This window comes from Dendropsophus ebraccatus, chromosome 6, assembly GCF_027789765.1.
Source record: "Dendropsophus ebraccatus isolate aDenEbr1 chromosome 6, aDenEbr1.pat, whole genome shotgun sequence".
In the NCBI taxonomy this organism is placed as follows: domain Eukaryota; kingdom Metazoa; phylum Chordata; class Amphibia; order Anura; family Hylidae; genus Dendropsophus; species Dendropsophus ebraccatus.
The window spans coordinates 124,460,298-124,477,803 of NC_091459.1; the positions used below are offsets into that span (position 1 = coordinate 124,460,298).

Genomic DNA, 17,506 nt, shown 5'->3' on the forward strand with positions numbered 1-17,506 from the left:
TCCTGCAGGAAGTGTTGTATTATTTTCAGTCTGACACAGTGCTCTCTGCTGCCACCTCTGTCCGTATCAGGAACTGTCCAGAGCAGGAGAGGTTTTCTATGGGGATTTCCTACTGCTCTGGACAGTTCCTGACATGGACAGAGGTGGCAGCAGGGAGCACTATGTCAGACTGGAAAGAATAAACCACTCCCTGCAGGACATACAGCAGCTAATAAGTATTGGAAGATTTGAAATTTTTAAATAGAAGTAAATTACAAATCTATATAACTTTCACCACTTGATTTGAAAGATTTCTTTATTGCAGGAGTACCCCTTTAACAAATCAGTTTTACCATATGATTAATGTCAACTAACATGGAAGAATCACTTTTTTATTTTCCATTTCACCCAATTTATTTTTTTTTTTTTTTGAAGGGCTCACTTAAAAGGTACAACTTGTCCCGTCAAAACATGAAACCTCTAACAGCCTAGTCAAGCATTCCAAAGCTAAAACCTTTACCTGCCTGTTGCCACCACTAGAGGCAGCCTAGAGTTCAGAGGACCACACTATGCAAATCGCTCCTAAGTTCCCAGTAATGGCGGTTGTACTGTATGTCATTTTTTACATTTCTCTCTATGCAGGAGGATTGGAGCTCAGACTTCTATAAAGACACTGTAATTATATATCCCAAAGCTTTAAACAAATTTGGATATATAGGGTGGTAAAGGGGCGGCCATGATGGTTACAGCTGATTATGTAATGAGAGTATTGCATATAAGTATATAAATGACATCATGTTCACAGCCTGGATTAGACGTGTCTACTATGTGCCACCTCATCCATTGCTATAATGTTAACACGCGCTACTATATGTATCTCCATTCCAAGCCCTTTCCATGGCTCATATAGACATCCAGTGACTGACATTACATATACGAACCCTAAATCTATGTTCTTCCCAGAACTAAACACTGGATGTACAGTCTGGGATTAAATGAAGTGCCGTCCCTGGTACAATACACAAGCGGGTTTATAAGGTTTACCTTAGCGGAGTGATGTGTGACACATCCCTAAGTCCTGATGTACTTTCATATCCATCTTGTTATATCGTTCATCAAGGTATTTACACCTCACACCCCGTTCCCTAAATAATAACCACAAAGTATCAGTTATCTTCTATAAACCTGTCCTTTAAAGGAGATATAGTGTTAAAGGACAAAAAAGAATAGTAGTTGTATTCTTGTACATAGGGGCAGTATTATAGTAGTTATATTATTGTATATAGGAGCAGTATCATAGTAGTTATATTATTGTATATAGGAACAGTATTATAGTAGTTATATTCTTGTATATAGGCGGCAGTATTATAGTAGTTATATTCTTGTATATAGGAGCAGTATTATAGTAGTTATATTCTTGTACATGGGGGGGTATAATAGTAGTTATATTCTTGTATATAGGAGCAGTATTATAGTAGTTATATTCTTGAATATAAGGAGCTGTATTATAGTAGTTATATTCTTGTATATAGGAGCAGTATTATAGTAGTTATATTCTTGTATATAGGGGCAGTATTATAGTAGTTACATTCTTGTATATAGGAGCAGTATTATAGTAGTTATATTCTTGTATATAGGAGCAGTATTATAGTAGTTATATTCTTGTATATATGAGCAGTATTATAGTAGTTATATTCTTGTATATAGGAGCAGTATTATAGTAGCTATCGCGGAAACTGAAGAGAAAGGAACGGCTGCACATCCCATCTATGGCTGATACTAATGCCGCTAGGCCTATATTAAAAATCAACACCAGAGTGTCTGTATATGAATTGATCAAGCCATATTGCCCCGTGTACCACCGCGCAGGTCCTCTGGTCCACACGGGTCCCTACGCTACCTCCACACCGTGTCGGTCAGCGACCGCCAACCCCGCAAAGCGTGCACATGCAGGGAAGGGAGGCCATGGAACGGCCCTGCAACCCCAATGTCACAGGACCAGACCCAAAAAGCCCCACCCAAACCCAGCCAGCACCACCGGCGGGGACGGCTGCCCCCAAACGACACAAGTATGGATATGGTATTACACTTACCATTACTGCTCTCACAGAATGGGGAAGACATAAGGTCCAGACATGTGAGCACAGACATATCCCGCTAATTTTGGTCATGTGGGTCTTATAAAGGAGTGCTAGCTGTTCAGAGAGGGAGAACTGTAAAACACGAACTGGAGAGAAAGGAACGGCTGCACATCCCATCTATGGCTGATACTAATGCCGCTAGGCCTATATTACAAATCAACACCAGAGTGTCTGTATATGAATTGATCAAGCCATATTATAGTAGTTATATTCTTGTATATAGGAGCAGTATTATAGTTGTTATATTCTTGTATATAGGAGCAGTATTATAGTAGTTATATTCTTGTATATAGGAGCAGTATTATAGTAGTTATATTCTTGTATATAGGATCAGTGTTATAGTAGTTAGATTCCTGTATATAGGAGCAGTATTATAGTAGTTATAGTCTTGTATATAGGAGCAGTATTACAGTAGTTATATTCTTGTATATAGGAGTAGTATTATAGTAGTTATATTCTTGTATATAGGAGCAGTATTATAATAGTTATATTCTTGTATATAGGAGCAGTATTAGGCTGGGTTCACACTACGTATATTTCAGTCAGTATACGTATATATCAGTCAGTATTGTGGTCCTCATATTGCAACCAAAACCAGGAGTGGATTGAAAACACAGAAAGGATCTGTTCACACAATGTTGTAATTGAGTGGATGGCCGCCATTTAATGGCAAATATTTGCTGTTATTTTAAAACAACGGCTGTTATATTGAAATAATGGCCGTTATTTACTGTTATATGGCGGCCATCCACTCAATTTCAACATAGTGTGAACAGATCCTTTCTGTGTTTTTAATCCACTCCTGGTTTTGGTTGCAATATGAGGACCACAATACTGACTGAAATATACGTAGTAGCAGTAGGAGCAGTATTATAGTAGTTATAATAAAACGTAGAGAAAAGACTGGGGCACTCACCCAATGGTGCAAGCTGGGTAACTTTATTTCAATGCGACATCAATCCAAAGGTGAGGGAGGACAGATGGATAGCGGGCACTCACACCCCCGGGACGACGTTTCACGCTTGGGCGGCGCTTCTTCCTGCCGGGAAATCACCTGACCTCTGGGAGGGGAGTGTTTAAATACCGTTCACCAAGGTAAACAAAAAATCACCTGTGACACAAAAAATAGTAAAAACACAATTCATAGGCAGTTGTTATAATCATTGCGCTCGTTAAGCCCGAGCGGTCCAACGGCATTCAGCTTTGAGATCAAATAAACCTCTCTGGACAGTAAACGTCTATGCCAATCGCTACCGACCGTGGGGGCTTTAACCCTTTCCAAGCCCATGTACTTAACGCAACTTGTATCTCCCCTGTGTACCGTGCGTATATGGTCAATTAGGCGCGGGACACCTTTGCCGGTCTTAACAGAGTACATGTGTTCTTTATAGAGGATCCACATTTTCCTTTTGGTTTTGCCGACGTAAAAGAACATGCACGGACAGAAAATGACGTACACTACATAGGTACTCTGACATGTGATGAACTCTGTTACAGTAATATCCGTACCATTAAGCTTAATATAAGGCTTATCGCACATGAAGTTGCAGTATCCACACTGCCTACACTTCTTATTTCCTGCAGGTAAAGCTTGCTTCAGCCAATTGGAATCTTGGGGTTTACTGTTGTGAGCCATATTCAACATGTCGCCTATTGTTTTGTTTTTTCTAAAGGTGATGACTGGGGGGTTACTGACCTTAGGGTTCAGGTCAGAATCAGCTTCTAGCAACCTCCAGTTTCTCCTAATAGCAGATGAGATGATGCTGTTAAGCGGGGTATTCTAGAAAACAAAGGAGAACCTATCTGGGCTGGTATCTCTATGTGTATGGTACAATAAGGTGTTCCTATCCAAGTTGGCTGCTCTCTCTAAACTATCTGATACAACTTTATGACTTAGCCCGTCTGTGGAAACTGTCATAGGAAGAGTTGATTCTTCTAAGTCTGGTCATCTGACCAAAGGGAATGGCATTGCATACCGTAGCTGGGTGTGAGCTATGGTAGTGTAGTAGTGAATTGCTGGAGGTGGGTTTGCGATAGACTGAAGTGTGAAGTGTGCCTTCTCTGGCCTCAATCCAGATGTCGAGAAATTCTATACTCTGCCCACCGAATTTGTATTTGTATTATAGTAGTTATATTCTTGTATATAGGAGCAGTATTATAGTAGTTATATTCTTGTATATAGGAGCAGCATGATAGTAGTTATATTCTTGTATATAGGGGCAGTATTATAGTAGTAATATTCTTGTATATAGGAGCAGTATTATAGTAGTAATATTCTTGTATATAGGGGCAGTATTATAGTAGTTATATTCTTGTATATAGGAGCAGTATTATAGTAGTAATATTCTTGTATATAAGAGCAGTATTATAGTAGTAATATTCTTGTATATAAGAGCAGTATTATAGTAGTTTTAATCCAGTATACAGGAGCAGTATTATAGTAGTTATATTTTTGTACATAGGGGGCAATGTTATAGTAGTTATATTTTTTTATATAGAGGACAGAATTATACTAGATGCATTATGGTACATACTGATAGAAGCCGTTTTATAGAAGTTGCATAGGCTTTCATACAAGTTTCACCTCCTGGTACAAGAGGAATGGGAAACATCACAGGTTCCTGGTATAAGGCGTGCCCTTGACCTCATTTGCTTCTCACACATGTTTGATATATTGATGTTCTGAGAAAAGATTGTATCGCTGGAATGTTACGAAGCTATCAGGTGACATTAGTATTTGGGACCTTTAGTAAAGTAAGATTTAGAATAAACTAAAATATGTATAGCTGGTATGATAGGGTGCTGTGTTTTTAATAATCGGGCACAATATGACCATATGAAAATTATTGATATTACAGACAGCGGCATAGTATTATGTCAGGAACGTGGTAGTGGTTTGGGTGGTTTTTTTATGCGATAACCAGTAATAGTGGTTGTCCTATATAAGCATAATGTCTATCATTACCATATGTGTAACACAGGAGATGCGGGGCACCTGTATGTATGGATATTTGATTATGTTTTATATGTACTAGTCTTTATCTCTGCTGATGTAGTCAGCATATCCAGGTTGGGTAGACCTCCATGATGGCTCCTGACCTTGGCTGATGATTTTGTTTGCATCAAAGTACAATGGAAAAAGCTTTCAGTGAATACACAACCGTTATAACGGGTCAGATGGTCACAGTAGTTGGCTAAGAAGAATTCCCACTATGGGTTGTCTTCTTTCTAACTGAACTGTGTTGACCCTCATGGGACAAGAAGAACAAAAAAAATATCATTTGGTTCCTGGTTTCCTTGCCCGGGGCCAGCTTTACCTCTCAAACATGTTAGGTATATAGAGTAGCTGTTCTGAGAAGAAGTCATATTGCTGAGCTATGGTGAGATCTATTGATATGAGGTGACATTGGCACCTCCACCTCCAAGTGCCATTCCTAGCACCGGTGGCTTCTTAGACCAACTTTGTACTTTGACTTTAATATATAGTAGTTCAGGTCAACAACAAAATCAACACTGCTACATCTGTGTGTTTGTGACCTGTCCGCATTAGTTTAATCCAAGGATGCTAGGTAACTTCTACAGTCTAAATATATAGCAGTGTGATTATTCTTCTCCCTTGTTAAGTCACATGATCAGCATCAAGTGTAATCGTATAAATGGGGTCATATAATTTATTCGTCGATTCGGATTGGCTGGTAGAAGTTATAACGTAAAGTAAATGGAGATGCAGCCAAGCATGCCAGTGGTTGTCTCCAGGTTGTCAATAGAACACACATAAAACAATAACTGTACATAGAAGCAATTCACAAAGTGCAGATAATAAACTCGAAGAACGGGTCCTGGCCGGCTGTAAACCGAGACGGGACCTGCGGCGAAAATAAGTATGTGACAGGGCTGTAACAACCATGGAAGATCAGTAAATTACTGCAACGATACACTACTGGAGAGTGGAAAAAGTTATATAATACTGCACAGTGCGAGGGTGGAAAGAGTTATATACTACTGCACAGTGCGAGGGAGTAAAAGTTATATAATACTGTACAGTGTGGAGGCTGGAAAAAGTTATATACTACAGTACAGTGCGGAGGGTGGAAAAGTTATATACTACTGCACAGTGCGAGGGAGTAAAAGTTATATAATACTGTACAGTGCGGAGGGTGGAAAAAGTTATATACTACTGCACAGTGTGAGGGAGTAAAAGTTATATAATACTGTACAGTGTGGAGGCTGGAAAAAGTTATATACTACAGTACAGTGCGGAGGGTGGAAAAGTTATATACTACTGCACAGTGAGAGGGAGTAAAAGTTATATAATACTGTACAGTGCGGAGGGTGGAAAAAGTTATATACTACTGCACAGTGCGAGGGAGTAAAAGTTATATAATACTGTACAGTGTGGAGGCTGGAAAAAGTTATATACTACAGCACAGTGCGAGGGAGTAAAAGTTATGTACTAATGCACAGTGCTGAGGGAGTAAAAGTTATATACTACAGCACAGTGCGAGGGAGTAAAAGTTATGTACTAATGCACAGTGCTGAGGGAGTAAAAGTTATATACTACAGCACAGTGCGGAGGGTGGAAAAAGTTATATAATACTGCACAGTGCTGAGGGAGTAAAAGTTATATACTACAGCACAATGCAAGGGAGTAAAAGTTATATACTACTGCACAGTGTGGAGGGTGGAAAAAGTTATATACTACAGCACAGTGCGATGGAGTAAAAGTTATATAATACTGCACAGTGTGAGGGGGGAAAAGTTATATACTACTGTACAGTGCGAGGGGGAAAAAGTAATATAACTGCACAGTGCAGAGGGTGGAAAAAGTTATATACTACTGTACAGTGCAGAGGGTGGAAAAAGTTATATAATACTGCACAGTGTGAGGGGGGAAAGTTATATACTACTGTACAGTGCGAGGGGGAAAAAGTAATATAACTGCACAGTGCAGAGGGTGGAAAAAGTTATATACTACTGTACAGTGCGAGGGGGAAAAAGTAATATAACTGCACAGTGCAGAGGGTGGAAAAAGTTATATACTACTGTACAGTGCAGAGGGTGGAAAAAGTTATATACTACTGCGCAGTGCTAGGGGGGAAAAAGTTATATACTACTGCACAGTGTTAGGGGGGAAAAGTAATATAACACTGCACAGTGCAGAGGGTGGAAAATGTTATATACTACTGCACATTGCGATGTGGTAAAAGTTATATACTACTGCACAGTGCGGAAGGTGGAAAAAGTTATTTACTACTGCACCGTGAGGAGGATGAGCTGGCCCACTATAGCGGGAGTATAGGTAATAATTTACATAATGAACTTAACTAAGATTATATCAAGACTAATCAAAGAGCTAGAGCTAATGGATAAGGCTCTAGCTCATAGAAGTCCATTCAAATGGTTAACATGACCTCCTTCAAAACTAACATAGTCCAGTATGCTAGAAATATGGAAGTGGCACATGTAAAAGATATCATGGCTACATGACAATTGAATCACACTGTCATGATTTGCAGGTATGTTTGTATATAAAGTGAACAATGATGCATTGCTGGTCCTTACTGTACATTTGCGCAAAAGCAGGGAGTCGTCGAGAATCATCATTGTTCCCTCCATAACATTGAGAAGAGGGAACAGGAATAGCAGAAAGAGCCAAATCAGACAGGAGTGGCATGAAATCATCAGAAGCAACAGTACAGCCAGCTATGTAAAGAAGTTGCGCAGACTCTACTGTAGTGTTCCTCTACGTGTTTTCTTTTCTCTTTTTCTTACACCTTGGCAAAACTGTATCACTCTAGTGTCACAGGTGGTTGCTTTTCCTTACCAAAACCCTCACACAGCACAGCTGCAGCTAACACTTAGGTCTAGCTACACATCCACTTTCTTCTTGATAGTAACTACTTCCCTTTAGTTGTTGGTTAGTTAGTGCCTGGTTATAGTTGTCCCTGACACTAGCGCCCCTAGGGGTTGCTTGTCAAGACCCCTAGGGAAACCAGAGACAAGGGAGTCTTCCCCCTTACCTACATCGTGGACAGACTAGATAACACAGAACAGTCGACCACCTTAGAAAGGGGACGGACAAACTTAAGTCTGGACCGCTCTCTACTGACAAGACTCTCAGCTTTGTAGAAAGGACATTACAAGCCAGCTCCTCCCAGAGAAGAAACCTGGGACTAGTACTACCCCAGAGGACAGGTAACCTGACTGTGGGGCAGAAGGTTGTTTGGTGAGATAACTATCCATACGTGAGTACGAGAATTTCTTCAACACTTGACCACATTCCGGCAGAGTACATAGGACACTATGCAAGGACCCTCCTATCCGGTCCCTATCTCCTGTTATCGTTTTCTACTATCAATTCCCTATTTACCTGTTGGAGAATAATATTGATTATTTTTTGCACTAAGTACTTAAGCACTGTTTGTGACTACTTTTGCTCTAAGAGACCTTTTTCAGTAAGTTTAAGTTGTTTAATGTGGGACTCTTTAGTGTGGCATCTCTACCAGCGCACCAGCACCTCACCTTAGTCCCAACCAAAGTCCAGTTGCCTTGTGTCCGGGGGTGACCCCTGGCCACCGTCAAAAGTAGCCTCCAAAACAGCAAAACCCACTAGCAGGCCTGATATCAGTACCAGCACCCTGGGCCATGGCACTACAGCAGGAAGACAGTATGTACAAAAATATATGTACAGTAATGAAGAAAGTTGCTTACATCTGCAACAAGGAAGCAGATGAACAATAAATAAGTGATGTATATAGCAGTACAGAAAAGCTAAATGAATGTATTTCTATAAATATTTAACTTAAAGAGTCCTACAAGTACAATAGTACTAGCTAGATTAATAAGCATGTCTTACGTCACAGCTACGTTTAGAGTTTTCAATTATGGGAAAACCCTTAAAGGCTTTGCAATAGAGCCCAGGACATTCAAGTTCCACTGCAGTCCCCTAGAAGACTATAGGAAACATTAAGGGGGAGATTTATCAAACGGGTGTAAAGTAGAATTGTCTTAGTTGACCCTAGCAACCAATCAGATTCCACTTTTCATTCCTTACAGAGTCTTTGAAAAATGAAAGGTGGAATCTGATTGGTTGCTAGGGGCAACTGAGCCAGTTTCACTTTACACCATGTTTGATAAATATCCCCCATAGTGAAATTATTAATAAAAGGCTCTTCTATATCTATATTAGTGTCCCCAGCCAGACTTGATAATCCTCTATGACAAAGAAGAGGAACCAGCAACCCTTCAGCTGTTGCAAAACTACAATTCCCATCATGCCCAGGCAGCTAGAAACCAAAGCTTTGGCTGTCCAGGCATGATGGGAATTGTAGTTTTGCAACATCTGGAGAGCCGCAGCTTCTCCACCTCTGCTGTATGACTTGGAGATTGTACGTTGGATGCAATTGTAAGGGTTATGCTGCGTTTACACGGAGCGATAATTCGCCCGATCGTACAATTAACGATTTCGAAGTAACTATTTTTTTTTTTAATAACGATCAGCGTTTAGATGGAACGATATATTGTACGGACAAATCGTTCTGCGATTGTTTTGTGATCGCTTAAGCCTATCTCGCACATAGGTTAAATCGGTGAACGACAGTTTACACGGAATGATCTGTGAATTTTTTTGCGAACGATCGACGACAATTTGAGAACATGTTCAAAGATCAAATTTCTCGTTTGTTGATTGATCGTTCGCTGCGTTTACACGTATGATTATCGTTCGAATTCGATCGTTATTGTGCAAATTCGCACAATAATCGTTCCGTGTAAACGCAGCATTAGGTTACTTGGTTTAGAGTTGGTTAAAGGCATTCAATGGGGGAGATTTATCAGACATGGTGTAAAGTGAAACTGGCTCAGTTGCCCCTAGCAACCAATCAGATTCCACCTTTCATTTTCCAAAGAGTTTTTGAGGAATGAAAGGTGGAATCTGATTGGTTGCTAGGGGCAACTGAGCCAGTTTTACTTTACACCATGTTTGATAAATCTACCTAATGTCTTAGAAATGAGAATGGTGGCTCACCATCAGACTATGCTACAAATGTCCGATCAATGGAGGTCCGACAACTGTGACCCCCTAGCAGTAATATACAGCAGGGATGGGAATCGTACACATCATACTGTTAAAAATTTACAATTCCCATCATGCCTGGATAACCAAAGCCAAAACTGTTCAAGCTGGTCCAGGCCTGATGGGAATAGTAGTTTTGTCACAACTGGAGGGCCGCAGGTTCCCCACCCCTAGTATATAGTATCCTGGCTAAGGGTCCATACACAGAAAGATTATCTGACAGATTATCTGCCGAAGATTTGAAGCCAAAGCCAGAAAAAGACTATAAACAGAGATCAGGTCATAAAGGAAAGACAGATTTCTCCTCTTCCTTTTTCCGCTTTGGCTTCAAATCTTTGGCAGATAATCTTTCTGTGTAAATGGACCATAAATAGAATACATCTGAGGCAGAAGAATGGAAGAAGAATTGATGTATATTGGTTACTAGTAGACTAAGCAGCGGCACTCAGTACTATAGTGATGACCGACTGACCCAGAAATAACTAGCACTGAGATGAACTTGATGGACGAAAGTCTTTTCCCAATGTAATTGTGTGAACCGTCTCTCGGCGCCTTTTGTCCCATTTCCCAGTCTCTCTCTCACGCCATTGTTGTGCATTCTTCTAATGACTCCTGCGGCAGTCACTTAAACCCGCCGGTCCTGTCCTTCTCCACTGATGATTCTGCAGCTTTGGCAATGGACGCTGCCTGTTGACACATGAAACCTATGCGTGTGACCCCTGGCCTCTGCCTTGTCTAGGTATTTTACTGCCTTCTGGTATTTCTGTCACCCATTTAGGAACCTAATGTAGTTGAGGACATGCACCATAACGGTAAAGCCACGGGACACAATTATGTAATGGATGAGAGCAATTGTTATGGCGGCTTCCTTTTTATATACTAAGCTTACATTAGGCAAAAACGTTAAAGGAGTACTCCAGAGAAAAATGTTTTCAAATAAAATGTGATCTACTTCTATTTAAAACAAAAATCTCAAGTCTTCCAGTACTTATTATCTGCTGGATGTCCTGCAGGAAGTGGTGTATTCTCTGCAGTCTGACACAGTGCTCTCTGCTGCCACCTCTGTCAGGAACTGTCCAGAGCAGTAGCAAATACCCATAGAAAACCTCTCCAGCTCTGGACAGTTCTTGACAGGGACAGAGGTGGCAGCAGCAAACACTGTGTCAGACTGGAGAGAATACACCACTTCCTGCAGGACATACAGCAGCTGATACGCATGGGAAGACTGGATTTTAAAATAGAAGTAATTTACAGATCTGTACAACTTAATGGCACCAGTTGATTTGAAAACAATTTTTTAACCAGAGAACCCCTTTAACTACTTGGAGCTGGACAATGATCTGCAGCTTAGACTCCAGTTCACATTGCAGCTTTATTGGCATACATTGTGGCAGCCTGATTTATGGCGCCATTATGGAAGGCATCTGAGCCCATTACTGGTTTTACAGTATTAATCACATTCACTATCTTAATGGTAATGGTAAATGTTTTTCTTCCTCTGCCCTGTGATTCATCCCCCATCTCTCCCGGCTCTCTCCTTGTCTTACTCCAATGTGCGCAACATGGAGATTAATGGTTTACAGATAAAAGCTGTGAAAACTATGAGGAATAAAACAAGGGGGGCAGGCGGGATGGTAAGGTGGTCTGGAGGGCAGCCTGGGCTCGGTTATAACCGTCAAAGAATACACTGAGCAGCTGGGTGACTCCTTAAAGGGGTAGTTCACCAAAAAATTCTTCCTTTCAAATCAACTGGTGCCAGCAAGTGCCAGTTATTTCTAATTTACTTCTATAAAAAAATCTTCAGTCTTCCAGAACTGCTGTATGTCCTGCAGGAAGTGGTATTCTTTCCAGTCTGGAGAGCAGGAGCGGTTTTCTATGGGGATTGCTACTAATCTTGACAGTTCCTGACATGGACAGAGGTGGCAGCAGAGAGCACTGTGTCAGACTGGAAAGAATACACCACTTCCTGCATGACATACAGCAGCTGATAAGTACTGGATTCAGATTTTATTTTTTTTTTTTTTAATAGAAATAAACTACAAATCTCTGGCACCATTTGATTTTAAATATTTTTTTTTTGTGAACAACCCCTTTAAGAAATAATTACAAAATCAAAATAAATAAAGAATAACTCTTTACGCAGTGTAGTAACACAAAAAAACAACCCTCCAGCTCCCTAAAATCTTCATTTTATTATTTCATATGATTGGCAGATGACATAGTGTGACCAGACCAGAAATTGCCAGGTAGCTCTAGTTGTCCTGTGACAGTTATTGGCTGTTATATAAACTGTATATTGCGCCATATAAGTTTTTCCTGAGCCAGTGGTGAAAGCCTAAGAACTGTAGGGGTTGCCATACACTGCACACACATATGAAGGGATCCTGTGCTTCTATGTCTCTGTACACACCCCGAGAAGAGGCAGCAGGATGGAGGGCATTAAAGAGCAGTGGTGAACGCCCACAACAGTGTACAAGCCCTGGGGTAGGATCCATTACCTCCATTATCTCCTTCCAATCCTTTTCCCCTCCTATAAACTTGTATTGGCAGCATGTAAGCTGATCTCTCAGTGAGCTAACACAGGACAGAATTGAGCTGTTTTTTATGTTTATATTAGTAAATGAAAGTTTGGCAGAGGTGCAGAGGAAATTAGCTCAATAAGAGTAGATAGAGACATTTTTCTCTGATAAGGTATCTTATAAGTTTATTTACCATTTAAGTAAGAATGTTTTCATCTGTCTGTGGGAGGGTCAGTTTTCTTGCCTGCCTTTCTCTAACCCGGTAGGAGCTGTATTTACACGAAAGATGCCATGCTCCTATTAAGATGTAAGAGTTCTAGTGTTAAATAATAGATAGAAGCCACAGGACCTGCAGATGCCCTTTAAGTATTTCACATCAGGATTGGCTGACAGGCGAGTGGGGTAGAGAAGTTTGAGTGTAAGTATGGAGTCATCTACTGCAGTGTTTCTTAACTCCAGTCCTCAAGTCCCCCCATCAGGCCATGATTTGGGTATCACCAATATAGAGAATACCTGATGCTCTGACTATAGTAATATCACCTGTGAAATACTAAGGAAAACCTCAAAACATGACCTGTTGGGGATACCTGATGACTGGAGTTGAGAAACACTGACCTACAGCATAACCGTGTATCCAATGTTATTAATAAGGTGGATGCAAGGTAACAAAAATTCCGGATTGGGAGAATTACTAGTAGAAAAATGTTTGAAAAAGACCCCTCAGGTGGTATCAGGTGTTAAAAAATATGTAGACTTTCTTACCACCATTAATCCTTTCATTTGCTGTCAAGGAAGTAATGCGTAAAAAATATTATGTACGGAGCCGGGGACACACGGGGGAGGAGAACGACCAGTTCTAGGAGAAATGCTGAGAAGAATCCAGTCAGGGATGCGGAACGCAAACATCTATAGGCCATATCAATTAGATAAATTGCTGAAAGGAAACTACCCCCAAACCCCATAAAGCTTATGGCAAATCTGTACTGGACCCCACCCACCCCAAACTGATGGTACCAGTCCTGGCGTCTGCCTTTCTCCTGGGGTCTGCCTTTATCCTGGGTTCTGCCTTTCTCCTGGGTTCCTGGGGTCTGCCTTTTTCCTGGAGTCTACCTTTCTCCTGGGGTCTGCCTTTCTCCTGGGGTCTGCCTTTCTCCTGGGGTCCTGGGGTCTGCCTTTGTCCTGAGTTCTGCCTTTCTCCTGGGGTCCTGGGGTCTTCCTTTCTCCTGGGGTCCTCAGGTCTGCTTTTCTCCTGGGGTCCTGGGGTCTGCCTTTCTCCTAGGGTCTTCAGGTCTGCCTTTCTCTGGGGTCCTGGGGTCTGCCTTTCTCCTGAGTTCTGCCTTTCTCCTGGGGTCTGCCTTTCTCCTGGGGTCCTCAGGTCTGCCTTTCTCCTGGGGTCCTGGGGTCTGCCTTTCTCCTAGGGTCTTCAGGTCTGCTTTTCTCTGGGGTCCTGGGGTCAGCCTTTCTCCTGGGGTCTACCTTTCTCCTGGGGTCCTAGGGTCTGCCTTTCTCCTGGGGTCTACTTTTCTCCTGGGGTCTGCCTTTTTCCTGAGGTCTGCCTTTCTCCTGGGGTCTGGCTTTCTCCTGGGGTCTGCCTTTTTCCTGGGTTTTGCCTTTTTCCTGGGGTCTGCCTTTTTCCTGGGGTCTGCCTTTCTCCTTGGGTCCTCAGGTCTACCTTTCTCCTCGGGTCTGCCTTTTTCCTGGGTTCTGCCTTTTTCATGGGGTCTGCCTTTCTCCTGGGGTCCTCGGGTCTACCTTTCTCCTGGGGTCTACCTTTCTCCTGGGGTCTACCTTTCTCCTGGGGTCCTGGGGTCTGCCTTTCTCCTGGGGTCCTGGGGTCTGCCTTTCTCCTGGGTTCTGCCTTTTTCCTGGGTTCTGGCTTTCTCATGGGTTCTGGCTTTCTCTTGGGGTCTGCCTTTCTCCTGGAGTCTGCCTTTCTCCTGGGGTCTGCCTTTTTCCTGGGTTCTGCCTTTTTCCTGGGGTCTGCCTTTCTCCTGGGTTCTGCCTTTTTCCTGGGTTCTGGCTTTCTCCTGGGGTCTGCCTTTCTCCTGGAGTCTGCCTTTCTCCTGGGGTCTGCCTTTTTCCTGGGTTCTGCCTTTTTCCTGGGGTCTGCCTTTCTCCTGGGGTCCTCGGGTCTACCTTTCTCCTGGGGTCTACCTTTCTCCTGGGGTCCTGGGGTCTGCCTTTCTCCTGGGGTCCTGGGGTCTGCCTTTCTCCTGGGGTCTTCCTTTCTCCTGGGTTCTGCCTTTTTCCTGGGTTCTGCCTTTTTCCTGGGTTCTGGCTTTCTCATGGGTTCTGGCTTTCTCATGGGTTCTGGCTTTCTCCTGGGGTCTGCCTTTCTCCAGGGGCTGGTATTATGCCTAAAAACAAGGATTATTCTGGCAGCAGGGCAGGGTGTCAATGAGGCGAAACCTAAAGCTTCTGTGCCCTAGGCCTGCAGCACTTTGCTTGCCACCTACAAAACTACAATTCCCATCATGCTAGTTTTGCAATAGTTCGAGGGCAACTTTCTTACAATATCCACTGTCCATGTTACAGATCTATTTGTCCTCAGACGTGTACCTCATACTTTATCATACTCTATTAATACTAAGTATCTGGGCTACCCCTTCCTCTGTTATCACCAGGAGGAGTTCTGTCCAGTCCCTTAGTTGTCCTGCAGAGGACGCTGTGGTCACCAGAGTAGAAGCCTCTGTTCTGGCCCAGGAGGAGTTTACTGCAGCTCATTTAAACTGAATATATATGATATCTTTATTATGTCCATCGAAATGATAACATTTTTGTAATGATTTTTTTTTTTAATTCTACTTTTTGATGCACAATGAAAAAAAAAAAGTTTACCAAAATAGGAGGGCTTGACAATCATGACTGAAATTCATTGTAAGATGGAATACGGGAAAGGAATAAGACCTCTGTACCTTACAGTAAATTATAAAAATATAAAAATTAAAAAAAAAAGGTTAATAACCCAACAAATCTCCCCTCTAAATGATAAAAGTTACATCACCCATAGCAGACGGATTAATCTCCTTCTCTTTAGTGAGTCATCCCTGTGTGTGACTAATAGGCTCACCTTTATGTTTATTATCACATGTCATAGATTAATTGTTACCACATCAACTATCAGAACAAAGCCGCCAGGACTCGAGGAAACACATAATAAAGTGAAACACTATCATTGTATTATATTTCTTTCTTTCTTTTTTTTTTTTTTAAATAATAAAAAAAAAACTACTTTGGATTGACTGCCTGGAAACCACCAACAAGCAGACGGACTGCTGATGACGGATCTAATAATAATAATAATAATAATAATAATAATAATAATAATAATAATATTGATTAGCAGCAGGTCAGATCCTATTAAGGTTTTATGCATATTATGATCATACAAAATGGTCGGTTATAATGCTACAGGGAGACTGTGGGTAGTCGAGGGTGCGGGGTACCAAAGCGTTAATGAAGCAGTGAAAGAACAGAGACGATAAGATGATAAGAATAACAGATCTGTCAACAGCAACTTGTTGGTTGTTTCCTGTCGGGAAAGTGATTCTTCAAACTTACAGTAAGTGAAGACAGGAATGTCAAAGTAACGCTTATATAAATTAACCTTAGTCTAATCTAACCCCATTCACAAAAACAATATAAAAATAAATAAAAGAAAGAAATGTTGTGGAAGTACAAAGTAATTTCATGTCCCAGAACTACAGAGCATAAGGCTACGTTCACACAGAGCAAAAGGGGCGGATTACGCGAGGAAATATTTCCACCTGAAATCAACTGACGCTGAATTCCGAGCAGAATATAAGCAGAATGTAAGCAGAATCCCTGCATATTCTGCTAGGAAAGTGTTCAGCTCGTAATCAGCTCTTGACAAATTCAGCGCGGAATAATCGAGGAATCCGCGCTGAATCCGCATGCATTCAGCGCTGGAATTCAGCGAGTATTTGGCGAGTAAACTAGACTATACCAGAATATATACTAGAATCCTCCTCCCCCCCTTTTTTTCCCATTGCCACGCTGATTCAGCGCGTAATTTCCGCTTGTATTCCGCGATGAATACGCACGTATTCCGCGCTGAAACAGAAAATCAGAGCCCCATTGATTTGTATAGGCTTCCGCTAGCGGAAGATTGAACATGTTCATTCTTCTGGCGGACAGCGGATTAGCCGTGGAACGTTCAGTGCGGAAATTCCACCGTGTGAACTGCAGAGCAGAATTTCCATTGAACACAATGGAAATTAGCTATGCACCTATTTTAACGGCTGAAATTTCAGCGCTGATTCAGCGCAGAAATTCAGCTGCTTTTGCTCGGTGTGAACGAGCCCTTAGGGCTTTTAAACTAATATATATATAGTAACTTTCCAGTTCAGCCTATTATTCTACAATGTTGATCCAGAGGAAGTACAAAAAAAAAATCCTTCTGTAAATTAGAAGAATTCCCGAAATATAGCTATAACCTGTAATATTATTACACTCCAGGCATGTATCCACCATGCGTTCACCATGGCACCTTCCTCTGCTTCCATAGTCTCAATGCTATTACGATAAAGAATCCCTTTCGCTGTTGATGAAGAATCCTAAATAGAAAATAGGGTAGATATTAAATTTAAAGGGGTTATCCAGGATTAGAAAACCACAGCTACTTTCTTGCAAAAGCAGCGCCACCCCTGTCCTGAGGTTGTGGTTGGTATTAAAATTTAGCTCAAGGCCAGACATATCGGCTGTGCAGCCAGTTAGACCTCTTACCAGTGACTCTTCAAATACTGCCCCCTGTGGTACCCCACCACTGACAA

General features: G+C 41.6%; 1 protein-coding gene across 3 annotated transcripts in view; it reads left to right on the plus strand.

The window, feature by feature from the left end:
* LOC138796001 (adhesion G protein-coupled receptor F5-like) overlaps window positions 1–17,506 on the plus strand; it is a 154,077-nt gene that overhangs the window by 56,464 nt on the left and 80,107 nt on the right. The window contains exon 1 of one of the 3 annotated variants that reach the window (XM_069975834.1): window positions 12,550–12,678. The exons of the other annotated variants lie outside the window; for them this stretch is intronic. Coding sequence (XP_069831935.1) covers window positions 12,568–12,678 — 111 coding nt within the window. The 5' untranslated portion in view covers window positions 12,550–12,567. Of the gene's footprint in view, window positions 1–12,549; window positions 12,679–17,506 lie in introns of those variants that run through there. 3 annotated transcript variants of the gene reach the window in all.